Here is a 13753-nt window from a genome sequence, read left to right as displayed (position 1 = left end):
AGCACGAAGCTCACCAGCACTGAAAACTTCAGTTCAGTGTTTTTATGTAAACCAAACAGCAGGACAAGTAAGTATGTCTCTGAGGATCAGTTGGATGTTAATAATTTGGGCACTGTGTAAAATGATTTATGTACATGATGGTGATAAGCACAGGGAGGTGCACTAAGGCATGATTAGCAACTAGATGTCTGACTAGAGGAATGTCCTGGACTTGATTTAAAATGTATGTAAAGTTATGTAAATATTTAGGGTCATTGTTTCCCAGGTGATACCCAGCTGTAAAGTGTAGTCTTTGTCTTTTCTACCCTTCCTACTTACAATCAATCTACCTGTAATTGTCCTCCCCTGATTTTGGGCCCTGCCACCCAATCCATGCCATCTTCATCCCCCCAAATACACCTGTAAGATCCTCAAAATCACCTGGAAGAATGAGCATTGTGGAACAACAGTTGCTTAAATGTTATGGAAAATTCTACTGTGCATGTAGCAATGATGTTATATGTCTTGTTCCTGGTGTCTTTTATTTTTGGGTTTGATTGGTTTAATCAAGGAACTCAGATATCACCGAGTTTCTGGATCTTGGTTAATCTGAGAGTTCATCTTTCTGTTTGTCACAGGAAATGGTGATCAACTGGATCATCAGAATTGCTTCTTAGTGGCCTTGTTTTTTTCCCCTGAAGTGAAACTTCAAGTGGCTGACAAGTGTTTTGGAGGCCATATAGAAATCTGTTTGTCTATAGATGTTCTTCAGAGTCCAAATGTTTGCAGAGACTCAAGTGGCTGTGGGAAAGAGTGATGACCCTAATAAGGGATGACCTTTATTAGTAGCTCTATTCCACAGCAGAGAGCAGAAGTTGTTTTAAGTCTTTGCCTTGTGACAGTGTATTTTTCTAGTGGTTTGAGAACCCAGGTGGGCACCATTTTAAAGTTGTCAACAATGTAAGTACTTCTAATGTATAAGCATACTCTTTAGAATGACACACCAGAGGCTGATGATGTGCTACATATTTCACTAGATTAATGAACTTCCAGCCCACGTATCATGTAACATTACTTCATATAGTGTAATCCACATTTCTGCAACCATGCAAGATACCAAAAAATACATCATAAAATGTGCTAGAAGATATGAGAAAGTCACCCCATTAGCCTGTGACACAGACTAGATATTTTTCTGGTAGCTCATCCACAAAATTAAAGCGGTTGAAACAGAAAATGTTGAAACCAAAAGAATGTTGGAGTAAATAGCAACCCAGAATTCCTTTCATAACTCACTTTTGTTTACTGGTAAATTCTGTCTTCACATTATAAACGTAAATAGTAAACATCTGGTGACATTTTTGCAGGTTCAGATTAACTTCTATATTAACTAAGTAAATGTTTAGATTTTGCTGTATGCAAAAGATGACAGTGAAGGAAGAAAACTGTATATCAATGTACTGTATGTCCTGAATTTCTTAATAGAAGGGATAATTACTAACACCTTTATCCTCATTTCTTTTTGGTTTTGAGCGAATTTTAATGTGACACTGCAAAGGAAATACAAAATCCTTTAGGCAATGCAATATTGTCTCTTCAACAAGCATAGCCAAAAAAATCTTCATCTTTGTATGCTTATGTGTCAGACAAACAAAAACTTAAAAAAAATCAAAATCTTGTTTATCCAACTAGATTGTAACAGGAAAATCAACATTTCTCATTAATCACAACCCCTAACTTCTATGGTGCAAACTGCAAATCAGTAATACTTTGCTTGCAGAATTGAAGTTAATTAGTTTATTTTGTACAAGTTACAAAATACTGGTGTAAAGTGTAGCTGCTACTGTCTTGAGCCTTGTTCAGACACACTGAATGGGGTACTCTGTACTTTCTTGAGCCAGTATCTCATAATATTTCACATCTACATTTTACCTTATACTCTCTATCTGAAAGTCTTAACATTAAACTGTTAAACTGAAATGGTCAAAATCAAACGACTGTTTTGTAATTTGCGGAATCTAACACATTTCTTGATAAAAATCAGCCAAAAGTATTAGAAAGCTGCTATTGTGGTTAGTACATGGTTAAAATAGTTCCATGTATGCTTAGAAGGACAATGCATATTTATGTATGTAATATACAAACTACTGTAAACTGATTCAAACTGTATATTTCAACTAGCATCTGTCATATTTTGTGTCACCATTACAACTGTAAAAAAAATTGGTACTCGGAAATCTCACACACTGCTTCCTTTTTTCCTGATACTGATTTAGTGGCAGAATACACCATGCATTTATCTTTGGGCAGGGTGGTTTGGCAGCCACTGTGCCTGGTCAGCTGCTTGCTTATGAAATTGTGCAGCTGAGCATTTGCAACATCACTGCAATAATACAGAACCACAAACCATCAGTACCTACCTGAAACTAACAAAAAAGGAAAATACCTGCAAATTAGGAAATCCAACATTTCTGCCAAAGTATTTATATGTGAGCAGCAGCAGAATGCATAAGTATAATTTACTTTCAGTCTAATTGCGGGGTGTTTATTGTTTTTTCCGTATTTCCTGTGTATGTTGAAATGGGGTAATCCTGGTACAGAGAGTTACTTGATAGGAGCGTACAGAATCTGAGCTTCAACTCTGTAAACTGTGTTGTGTTGTGTTCCCTGCTCAATTATTTCAGTGTAAAAACTTTCTGCCTTTCAGGTGTTGGTAGTGGTTTGCTCTTTTTGATTTAAACCATAAATAAAAACTGCAAGGCTTTCTTTCTTTGAGAAGGATGAAGCAGGCGTTTGTTCTGGAGCTGGCTGTGGAGATTTAGGAGTAGGTACGGAAGAGTTCGGTGCCTTGGTGTCTGTGCCATGTTAGTTACTAGAAAGCGCATTCTTCATTCTGCAGCAGCCTCTCCGGTAAGCCACCATCGGTGCTATTTGTCCTTATAAGGGAAACAGATGCCTTTATATTTTCATAAATATTTATTTTTCATAAGCTATAGATGCAAAATGCTGCACCTCTAGGAGGTAGATACCTCTACATCTCTATGTCTATATGCATTTAGACGGAGGCGGAGGCGTGCACTTCCTTCGGTTCCCCCACTCCTGTCTGACACACTTGGCTCAGCATTAAGGCTGCCCCAGGCGCAGATGCCTCTGCCGCCGTGTGAGCCGGGGACCCGCGGGGTAACCCGAGCTGGCAGCGCTGTCTGGCCGCAGCTGCCTCCGGAGCGGAGAGAGCGGCAGCGCCGCGTCCGCCCGGGCAGCACCGCACGCTTCCCGCGGCCCCGGGAGCCTCTCGGGGCCGAGCATCCCGGCAGCCCCGGGCCGCCCGCAGGTGACCCGCGCCGCGGCGAGACAGGAGCCGCCCGGGCACCGCCGGGAGCCCCCGGGCTGGCGGTTCGGGGGTGGGGGGAACATTTTTATTCCCCTCTCTCTCGCGAGAAAGGGTTGGGCGGGCGATACTTGAAGAGGAGAAGGGGGGGAGAGAGGAGGGGAAAAAGGAGGAGGAGGAGGGAGGGGGCAGCTGGAACCGCAGCTGGATTAGCGGCGGGTGCAGCGGCCGCAGCTGGAACAGCAGCGGGAACGGCAGCCGGCGGCGGCGGCTCCAGCGGGTGCGCGCCCCTCGCAGCGGCTTCTCCCGGGGCGGGCGGGCTGGGCGCGGGGCTCCTGCCCGCGGCGCTCCGGCCGCTGCGGCTCTAGCGGTGCCCGGCTCGGGGAGCCGGGAGGGTTCGTGCCCAGGGGACACTTCCAGCCCCGGAGCGGCTTCGGGAGCGGTGGCGGCGGCCGCGGTCTGTCCGCGGCGGGTGCGGGAGCCCCCGCGGATGCTGCTGCAGGGGAGGCAGAGCCCGCGCGGCCCCGGGCAGCCCCTCGCCATCCCCCGCGGCCGCCGCCTCTCGCGGGCGCGATAGCGCCGGGCTGGCCGGGGGCCGACGGCGCCGGGGCGCGGGGGCAGGCGGCGGGGGGCGCGGGGTGGCCGCTTTTCCTCGGTCCCTAACTTCTTTTCCTCCTCATTTCTCTTCTCGCAGCTCGCATTGGAGAGGCTGGTCGGAGACAGGGCGGCGGGGACCGGCAGTCTTCGGCGGCGCAGAGGAGGCAGCGGCCGCTCGCAGCCCGGGGGCTCGGGGGACGCGATGTGGCGGGGGCGGCTGCTGGGGATCGCCCTGGGAGTTGCCGTGCTGTGGGCGTCCCAGGCTGGTGCCGCCGCCGCCGGGCACACCGAGGGAGTGAGCGCCAAGGAGAGCCGGTCCAGCCGGGCCAAGAGGCGAGGGCACGGCGGTGGGCACGACGCGCTCAAAGGGTAGGTGCGGGGCCGGCCCCGGCCCCTCCCGGGGTGCCGCGGTGCGGGCCGGGCAGCCGGCGCACATCTGCCTGCGTGTGTGTGTGTGTCCACAGCCAGAACCCCTTGGCGGTGAGAGCTCTGGCGGTGCGAGAGCTCCCCGAGCCCCCGTGGGGGTGCCCGTACCGAGGAGCGCTTTGGGCTGGGGGGCGCCGGACGCCGCCTGCAGCACCGCGGGGCAGCGCCAGGCTCGGGGCACGCAGCCTCGCCACCCTGCCAGCCCCGCCCGGCAGAGTGCTGGGTTCTCTGCGGCCGTACTTCACCTCTGGGTGGGCGATGCTTCGTGAGGATGAGCCGCAGCAGCGCGGAGGTTGCTGAGCTATGTTCTAAGAAGGCCTTAGATAAAGACACATTGCGGGCTTGTGCATTCCTCCCGCATCCCGCGCTCCTGCTTTGTATAAAGCAGAATAACGGTGATGCCTGGAGCCCACAGCATGCCCTTTCCATCCGCTGTCCTCTCTCATCTCTCTCCACCTTGAGCCTTCTGTGATGTCCATCTTGCTCTCAAATGGGCTGTCTAACTCTCTAGTACTAGCATGAGCAAGCCCAAGGATACAAGATTTTAATTTCTTAAGAAACTGTGGTACGTGCTTAGGAGAGAGGTTTTTTTAAAGGCAAACTTTTCCCCATTCTAATGGAACACCTTTCCAATGCAGAAATAGTTGTGAAGTCAGCTGAAAGGCATTGCGTGCATGTGCAGTTGAAAATCTAGTTCACTAAAGGTGAAAAGTTTGTAATAAAGTAATAAAAAAGAAGCTTCCTTTCTCAGGTGCCTTTTCAGTACACAGCCAGATTTTTTTCTGTTGTCAGACAGAGGAGAAATGTAACAAAAATTGTATTAAAATAATTACACTTCTGTAAAAGATGCAAGCTATTTGCTTCTTTTGCCCCCTATTTTCTCAAAAAGGAGCTATTACAACTTTATTGGTAGAGGCCTTGATGAATATGCTTTAATTTCTGGCTAACTTCCTCATAATTGTATAGTACTTTTTATCTATATTTGGATTTACAATCTTGTTTTTTTTAATGCTTGCCTGATTGAAAAAGGTTCATGTTTTTAGATCTGCATGCTGCAAAAATGGATACAAGCTGTCAGCATTATTTTTCAAGGATCTGATTTTGTGGGATCAGACTCTCTTATTTAATTTCCTTATACCTTGTCACAAAAGAAATAGTTGGACAAAGTAGATCCAAAATAGATGTGACAAAATCTAGGAGCTGAGAAGGATGTACAGTAACGTTTGTGGGAAATTTGTTTTAATAACCTCTGTTATTCGATACTTAGTTAATATCAAACTGAGAAATATAATTTTTTGCTCAGTGGCACAGAATATGCCATCTAGCGCACTGTGCTGACTTGGTGGACGTTAGAGACACTTTAGCTGAGGATAAAATTTCTTTGGTGTGTGTAATGTCACTCTAAACTGTGCTGCACATAATAATAGTGCATCAAGGGATGATATTTCAAGTGTTAATTATTTTTGGAATCTAAAATAGGTTAGGGTAAGTATTTAATCTTATGAGTTGATTCTTATACTTAACTGCCATATTTTATGTACTTTGCAATATTTCTTCTTTTTATTGTATGTTATCTGTGAGTTATATATATATCTGCTTCGTAATCTGCAAATCTGGAGATAATGTCAACATAAATTTTAGTTATTCTGTATCTTGGTCAGTTTTTGGGAATATTGCCAATATGAATGAGTGTTTCTGGGAAGCAGATTCTTAACAAGGATGTAATAATTTGCCAGATGAACTGAGAAAAAGACAAATTATTAGTTTGGTTTCTTGTTAGACCTTTTGTAACCCTGATTTGAGGCTGAGTATAGAGTTCCCAAATTGCTTGGATTTTGATCATAGTTGGGTGAATCCTGCTGGATATTTCCAGTTTAGAAGTTGTGAGCACTTTCTTAGGTGTGGTATTGTACTGTACAATGTGAATAAAAAGAATTGTCGTTCTAACAGACAAGGTTGGAATGAATTAGGAAGGACAGATGGAAAACATATTTTGAATTTACAGGAACTGTATATACATTATTCATTGTAATTGGAGGACTAAAGCACTAAAAATATGATTTTATAAGAAGACATAGTATTTTTTTAACTTGTTCATCAGTACAAATACATTTGGGAATCTGTTAATTGTAATACAAGTCATAACAGATGCTGAGAAACTTTATTTCCATGTTATTAGAGTTGACTAAGACTTTCTTTTCATTTTGAAATGAACTCTTGCTTAGATTGTAAGGCACATGGGGATACATTTTTAGAGAAAACTCTTTTACACTTTAGTCACTTTGTGTGTTTGATTATAATGACTATTGGAAGTCTTTTCACATTTGAAAGTATTGAGGTTAGTCTGTGTGTCAATACTGGTATGTTAAAATGAAGAAGCTTAAGATTTGTTTCATTTCTCATGATTTTTCCTACTTAACATTTTTTACTACAAGCTGTTGACTGCAGAAGATGTTTGCTCTCATCTGTGTGACTTTTGCCTCATTGTTTATGGCAATGAGCTGTTTGAATGTATAATGTGATTCTAGAAGCATATTTTAATTTTAATAATTATAAATTACTTGGAAGTACATCTTAGATTCTCATTTTAAGATGTTACACTTGCTGCTCATGTAGTTTGAACCAGTCCTGCTTTGGAGGCATTAGAGGTGAAGTCCTTTTAATGGCATCTGTGTTTGGCCTAATTTAATGTATATTTATGTGCTGGTGCCTGATGCCTCTAAGTGATCAGAAAGCAATCAGAATTATTAAAGAATATAACTAGACTCTGGTCATGGAAATGTTGTTGGAATCCATTGTGGTTCAGCAAGTTAAAATAATAAGCTGCTAGTGAGACACTTCTCCTCCAGATCCCCAGAACTTTATCACAGATGTTACTGTATTGAGCTATAAGGCATCAAGGCATTACCTGCTACCCCTTAAACATCCAAGAATGCAGTGTCAGCTTCTGTAGGAAACCCTACGAAGCTGGCCATGAACAGAGTCCTTTCTAAACAATATATACTTGAAGACAACCATTCATATGTGTTTCAATCGTTAGAAAATAAAACAAAAAATAATTTACTGGTGATTAGATTAGTACTTATCTGAATACAAGAAGTATCATACTCAAAGATCTTAGAATTCATTATTGTTTCTCATTTTCTGATAAGGCTAGACAACTTCAAACACTAATGAGTATCAGTCAGTTCTTAATAACATTTTAAGCAATGTTTGTCATGTTTATCAGTCTCTTCTCAGTATAATGGCCAAAGAAGGCAATGATTTGCTTAACAAATAGCACAAATTTTCAAAGAACGAAATTTCAAGATAGCTGAATTCTGATATGTTTTTAATTAGTAGACTAATTAAATGTATTTGTGCAAGAATGATTTAATTTTTTTGCTTTTATTAAGTTGAAATGATAGAGAATATTGCAGAACAGAATAGTTGGCTCCAAAAGGATTCATAAAAGTCTTGGATTAAAGGTATTCAACAGGGGATTGAGGTTTTTGGACCAATTTCTTTTGTTTATCTCAGATGAAGACCACAGGTTTACTGATACACTTCCTTGAGTAAACTGGGTTGGATTTGACCCTTTTTATGTATCAGTGCTCCGTGAAATAGAATAATCTTATAAATCTATAACTTAATTCTAGTGTTCAGCTATATAATTAGGGCTTCTGGTTTTCGTTTTAAACCAATCGTTACCACTAAAAGCCTGCTGAAGGAAAGCAGACTTTCTGTACTGGTAAATATTTGTTTATACTGAAAAACCTCAAAGATTTTTCTTGCCACTTGTGGCCTGCACACCTCTGGGCAGCTGCTGGTGCCACACTTTGTCAATGCCACTCTGCAAGCGGGAGGCAGCCTGAATACTTAGAAATAAAAAACTTAATTAAAAATACATGCAGGTTGCCATAATAGCCGATGTGCTGGAGCACTCACCTGGCTTCCAGGTGGCATGGCTGGCCTCCTTCCAGTCCTCTGTGCCTGTGGGGTAAAGCTTACATGGAGGGTGAAGAACTTTATTCCAGCATATCCTAGTGTGCAAACTGGAGTCCTTGGCAACTAAACGTAGTGTTAATATTCTGCAACTCTCTGAATATATGTGCCAATGGTTGTGGTTCTTTTGTTATTATTTTGTTATTACATGATTCTTGGAAATCTAGTTCTGGAGTGAAATAAGTTCATAGATATTGGCACAGTGCCTCATATGTGTGTTTCCTCTCTTTTGGCATTTGATGTAGGTGTGACTTTGTGGAGCAGGAGAAAACCAGTAAAAAGTAAATAATCTTCAGGGCTTTGTAGTCCTTGTAGTCTTCATTTAGATATCGAAATTGTGTCACTTGAGCACCATCTCTTTAGAAGGCACAGCCTTAATCCGAATTCTGATTTATCGCTTTTGGGGATAGACTTCTAGGCCTGTGTAGTTGATAGGGCAGAATTAGACTTTATTCATTTTGGACATGCCAGCGCAACCTGTGGTTAAAACTCTTAGTGAGTACTGCTGTAGTCTCCCTTTCAGTGGGAGGCTCTGAGGCACATGAGATTCTGTGACAGACAGCTTAGCCACTCTTCCTCTCTGTGCTCTTTCTAATATTATATTGTAGTGGGACACAAATGGTTTTGAAGTGTCATATTCCTCTCCTAAAATATATAAGCTAATTACTTTCTTGCCATTTGATGGTAGCAGGTCATAAGTAGAGCAAGCAGAGGAAAAAGGCTACAATAAACAGTGTAGCAGCATTCTTGATGTACTGTATGAAACAAGATTGTTTTGGAAATGTTGTAAAATCAGTCTGGGAGACTAAGATGAAGCAGGTTTCCTGTGACCCAGTATCACTGTGCCAAAGTGACATGTTGACCATCAGAAAGGCAAGACTGGATATAATTCTTTTCCTTTCTTCCCATCATTTATCCATTTATTCATTTTTGTCTGCTTAGCTCTTGGCTGTATCAGGCTGGCCTGATACACTGCCCCAGATGCCGCAGGACCAGTCACAGCTGGCCTGTGGTGGGCGTCATGTATTTCACATCAGGATTGTCACTTTGTGTGCCATTGCAGGAAAGTACATGCTGAGGGGTCCTTCATGGCTGATTGTTGCTATGACTTAATTGCTTGGCAGGTTAGATTAATCCCACAGCCCTTACTCAGAGCACAAGAGATGTCATGGATGATACTTTGCTTCTTTCTTTGTGTTCCAGGTAATAATTTTCTTCTGTGGATTTGTTATGCAGTTGTCTAATCTTATGTGTGGTGGTGTCTTTGTAGAGACTTTCTGATCTCAGTTTGTTAGTGTTTAATTGGACTTTTATTCGTGGGAATGTACTGTCTTTAGAAACTGGGGCCATAAAGGGTTGGGGGAGGAACACTACCTGCAGAAAGTGTGTCTTGTTGGAGCAGGGTGCAGTAATTTGCAAATTGCAGTGCAAAAATTTGAAAGGATTGCTTTGAGGAGACAGAAACTCTGGCTAGGCATAGCTGCACTTTCCTCAATCGAGACCCTACTTAAGTTTTATAAAATAGACTTCTCCCCTGTTGTTAGCCAGTACAGGATACGTTTTGTGTTCAGTGGTGGTTCCACAAGTTGTTCATGATTCTGTATCACCTAGGTCTGTTTGCCGTGGTCACTGAGTAAGTTCTGCTCTGTGTGCAGCTTCACACTGGTGTCAGAACCTTTGGGGCTGTGCTGGGCTTGAGGATGCAGACTTGAAGTAAGCATAGGGCTGCTCTCAGTTGATATGGGAGCAAAGGGAGGATCTCTGGCTCAGAGCTTGACAGGAACAGTCCATCTATCAGCTTCACTTGCAGTCATCCTTATCAAATAAGATTACAGCTTCTGTTTTCCTCTATGTTTATTTTCCTTTTCTGTGGTGTGTTGCTCAGCATTGCTGCTCACTTAGGACAGTCTTTGTCATTCCTCTTCCATCCTGCAAACTTGAATGTTTAACATACAAACTTCAATACAGGTTTTTGTCAAGGGTCACTTTAAATTTGTTCATGGACTGAGCAACCTGTGATTGTTAGAACAGTACAACCCAAAATGAAAGACCCCAAATATTAGCTGTATGGATCACTGGGAAAATTTCCTCTTGGTAGAAATGTGGTAGACACTGTGTAATAGGAGGCCATCTCTGCTTAAATAAGATTTTAAAACCTTGAGATCTTTGAATGTGCACATGTGAAAATAGTAAGAAACGAATCATTAACTTTTTTGTTTGCAATGAGAGTAACTCCCATCTCATTCTTCTTCTTCATCTTCCTGCTGAACCCTAAAGATGAAGAGGATATAGAGGCATGTCTGTCACTTTGGTCTTGCTCCCCAGACTCAGTAAATACTTTTGTAGAATGGAGCAATTGTAGCCTGGAGTGTTTCTGATTAACCATTGCACTGTGCTGGGAAATATAGTTGTAGCTTTTCAATCTTACATGTCTCCTTTGGTTGTTTTCTCATCCATTCTGACTTTCTCACCTAGTTTTATTTATTTAATCTTTTTAAAAGGATTTCAGACGTACTGAAGAGCCTCATTCATGCTAAGGCTAGTGTGCAGAAAGAGGCATGAAGACAATAATTTGGTTTTTTGTGACAGTTCAGTAAAGTCGGGCTCTTCCTTGGAAGGTACATTGGGATGTAAAATATAGCCTGTTAAATTAAAACCTCTGCCTTCTGGTTTTGCTTATAGATCTTCACTGAAGTATAAAGAGGTCTAGCTTTTATCTGGAAAAATATTTTCAATGTTGACTTGCTGGAGAATCCGTTGTTTTCCTTTCTACTTCTCATTTTATGAAATGATTCATGACCATTATAGCCTCAGAAATACCAAATGAAAGCCACAGTTCTTTTGTCTACAGTCTTAATCATTTTCATCCTCTTTTTCAAGCTTCCCTCTCATATTTTGCTGGAGGACATCAGAATATCCAGCGATGTTCAGCTGAGGTTTCAAACTAAAATTTGTTTCCTTTCAGGAAAGTTATTTTCCTGTTTCTTTTCTTCTCTGTTTTTTCCACTAATATTCCATCTTTTTCCCTTCCCCATGTACAGAGTAGATAACCAGTGTCTGCTAGAGACCAGTTGAACTAAAACAGTGGAATCTGTATCTTCAAGGTTTTCCTGTTTCCTTATGACAGATGTGCAGGTAACTGGCCTTTTGAAAATGTGGAGTCACTGTCCCAGCAAGGAGAGAGACAAAGGGAAGAATAGTGTTAGTGGGTACATGGTGAGTAGACCTGGAGGTGTGAAATGACCTCTCCCTGTTCCCCTCTTGGAAGTGACATCTGGACAGCTAAGACATCTGGACATCCATGGCCTTAGCCCACAGTTACATCCATTTCCCATGGCATGTTTTCAGTGCTACCAGATAGTAAAGGTTTCTTGTCCTCTGAATGTTTCTTTTTAGTTTGGCTTTTTCTGGTGTGTGTTTTAAGAAAGTACCTGATGGATGCTTCCTGTTTATCCGCTGCACTTATCTGGCCCAGCAGATAGTTTCTTGTGGCTATGTAGATGTAGGGTTTTGAACTGGACTCGTTGCCATTCTCAAGTGGAACAATGAAGGAATACATGCCAGAAATGCGTCTGTCCCAGGCTATGAATGAGAACAATGCCTGGCTGTCAGGTTAGATGAGCGTGTCCCTGCAAAAGACAGGGTTGGATTTTCAGAGCAAGTGCGGAAGAATTCTCTTAATGTCAATGCTGTTGTTGGATTGCTGTATTTGGCTGTCACAGTGTGACGGAGGTTAGGGTTAGAAAAGTGTTCAGTGTTGCTGCAGGAAACTTGCATGTCATTTTGAACTCTTGACTTGCACATAGGACAGAGCCAAAGAGACCCGTGGAGCTGCTCAGTGTGTTATTTTTTTAGTTGAATGGAGCCAGGATTCTGGGACAGCGGTATCCTTACTGTCAGAGTGAGAAATAGTTATCATATTAGGCTCTCTACATGGCACAGGCTTGCTTATTGCAATGTAAAAATGAGTACATCAGATGTATCCTTTAAATGTAAAAATATATATTTTGCTTAAAAGTGCATGCTTATACTTTATAGTATAATAGAAGCTAAGTTTTGTGTTTGTTCCAGAGTCTATCATAGTTTCGTAGGTTTTCCTTTTATATGATTGAAATAAATAGCTTCAGGAGATCTTCACTGATTGGTCAAAAGGGGCACACTGATAAAATCATCCCATTTTTATAATATTTAGCTAAACAACAGAAAAGAAATCACTGTTTAAACTATTTGAGGTACCTGGAAATGAGCCTTATGCATGCTAAATGCAGACTTGTGTTTTTGGCTCTGTCCAATGCACAGTTAAGTTTTTGAGTTTGTGGGTGTACTCGTTGAAAGTGGTGAGTTCAGAGCACAACCAGGCTTCTTCCTTGGGGCTTGTGTCAGGGTTGCTGCCTGTCAGGTGCTGTAGCTGTTACTGCTGCATCTCACTAGGAACCAGATCTTCCTTTCCCAGTCCTGCTTTGCTTGCTGCTCCTTGGAGGAGAGGGTAGGTGACAGCACAGCTAAGTGAGGTGCTTGAGATACCAACCTCTAATTTATGCATACTTGGCTTCTGGCATTTAAGTGAGGAGGGATCTTGGAAGGCCATGTGGTCCAACCCCCACTCAGAGCAGGGTAAACTTAAATCAGGTTGCTCATGGCTGTGTCCACTAAAGTTTGGACTGTATCTAGCAATGGAAATTCTTGATTCTGTGGGAAAGCTGAGTAAAACTCCAGTGGAGTCGGCAGAGCTGTGCCAGTCTGTGCATTTAGCATTTAATTCTGAAACACTGAGAAGTTTAGGTAGATACATAAAGCTGGCCTACAGCAAAATCTGATTTGGTGTCCTCTTGAAACCTACTAGTAAAAGCTATTCATCATCACATTCTGGAGCCTTAACAAGCACATTTTTAAGACCAACTTCCCATTTTTTCAGGTGCAGTTTGTCATTCTTTTTAACTCCCCAGTGCAAGCATGGAAATATCACTCCAATTTTATGTGGAAATGATTAGCAAATAGTTCTGGGTACAGTTTTAGCAGCTACCAGAGTTACCCACATAAGAAGGAAAATAGGCAAAGCTTTCTCTAAGAACAACCCTTGGTTGATGATATTGCTTTAAATTGTATTTTCTGCCAGCAAACTGGGTCATATGCTATATTGCAGCCAAATAGTTAATAGAAGTTGTTAATGAAACGTTTTCTTGAAAGGAAGAATCCCCGTGTGTTTTCCTAAGAGAGGAAAAACGAGTTGGGGGAGCGATGAGAAACCCTTCCCAGTATCCGTGCATCCCAGCTCTCTGACTGCTGGTCAGCTGTTTCTCTTGCTCTCTCAGCTGATCTCTGCCCACTCTGTCTGGTCTCTGTCTGATTTATTTGAGACCCGTGCTTTGGGTTTGATTCAGCGCGGATTACGCCAGCGTTGGCCGGTGCATGGCAGTGCTGCTGACAAAATTTCTGCCT

The 13753-nt window shown here is 42.5% G+C and overlaps 1 protein-coding gene across 5 annotated transcripts in view; it reads left to right on the top strand.

Annotated features, from left to right (window-relative positions):
- The first annotated feature begins 4091 nt into the window (after positions 1 to 4091).
- The window catches only part of FBN1 (fibrillin 1), a 144421-nt gene continuing 134759 nt past the window's right edge, over positions 4092 to 13753 (top strand). For all 5 annotated transcript variants that reach the window (XR_015806507.1, XR_015806506.1, XM_088172539.1 and 2 more), the window contains exon 1: positions 4092 to 4273. Coding sequence is in view for 3 of the 5 variants with exons in the window: in XM_088172539.1 (XP_088028665.1) it covers positions 4107 to 4273 (167 nt within the window). In the remaining 2 variants the exon portion in view is untranslated. The remainder of the gene's footprint in view (positions 4274 to 13753) is intronic.

The sequence above is a fragment of the Sturnus vulgaris genome, chromosome 13 (assembly GCF_052056855.1).
Source record: "Sturnus vulgaris isolate bStuVul1 chromosome 13, bStuVul1.hap1, whole genome shotgun sequence".
Taxonomy (NCBI): Eukaryota; Metazoa; Chordata; class Aves; order Passeriformes; family Sturnidae; genus Sturnus; species Sturnus vulgaris.
This window is presented reverse-complemented; position numbering and strand designations above follow the sequence as displayed.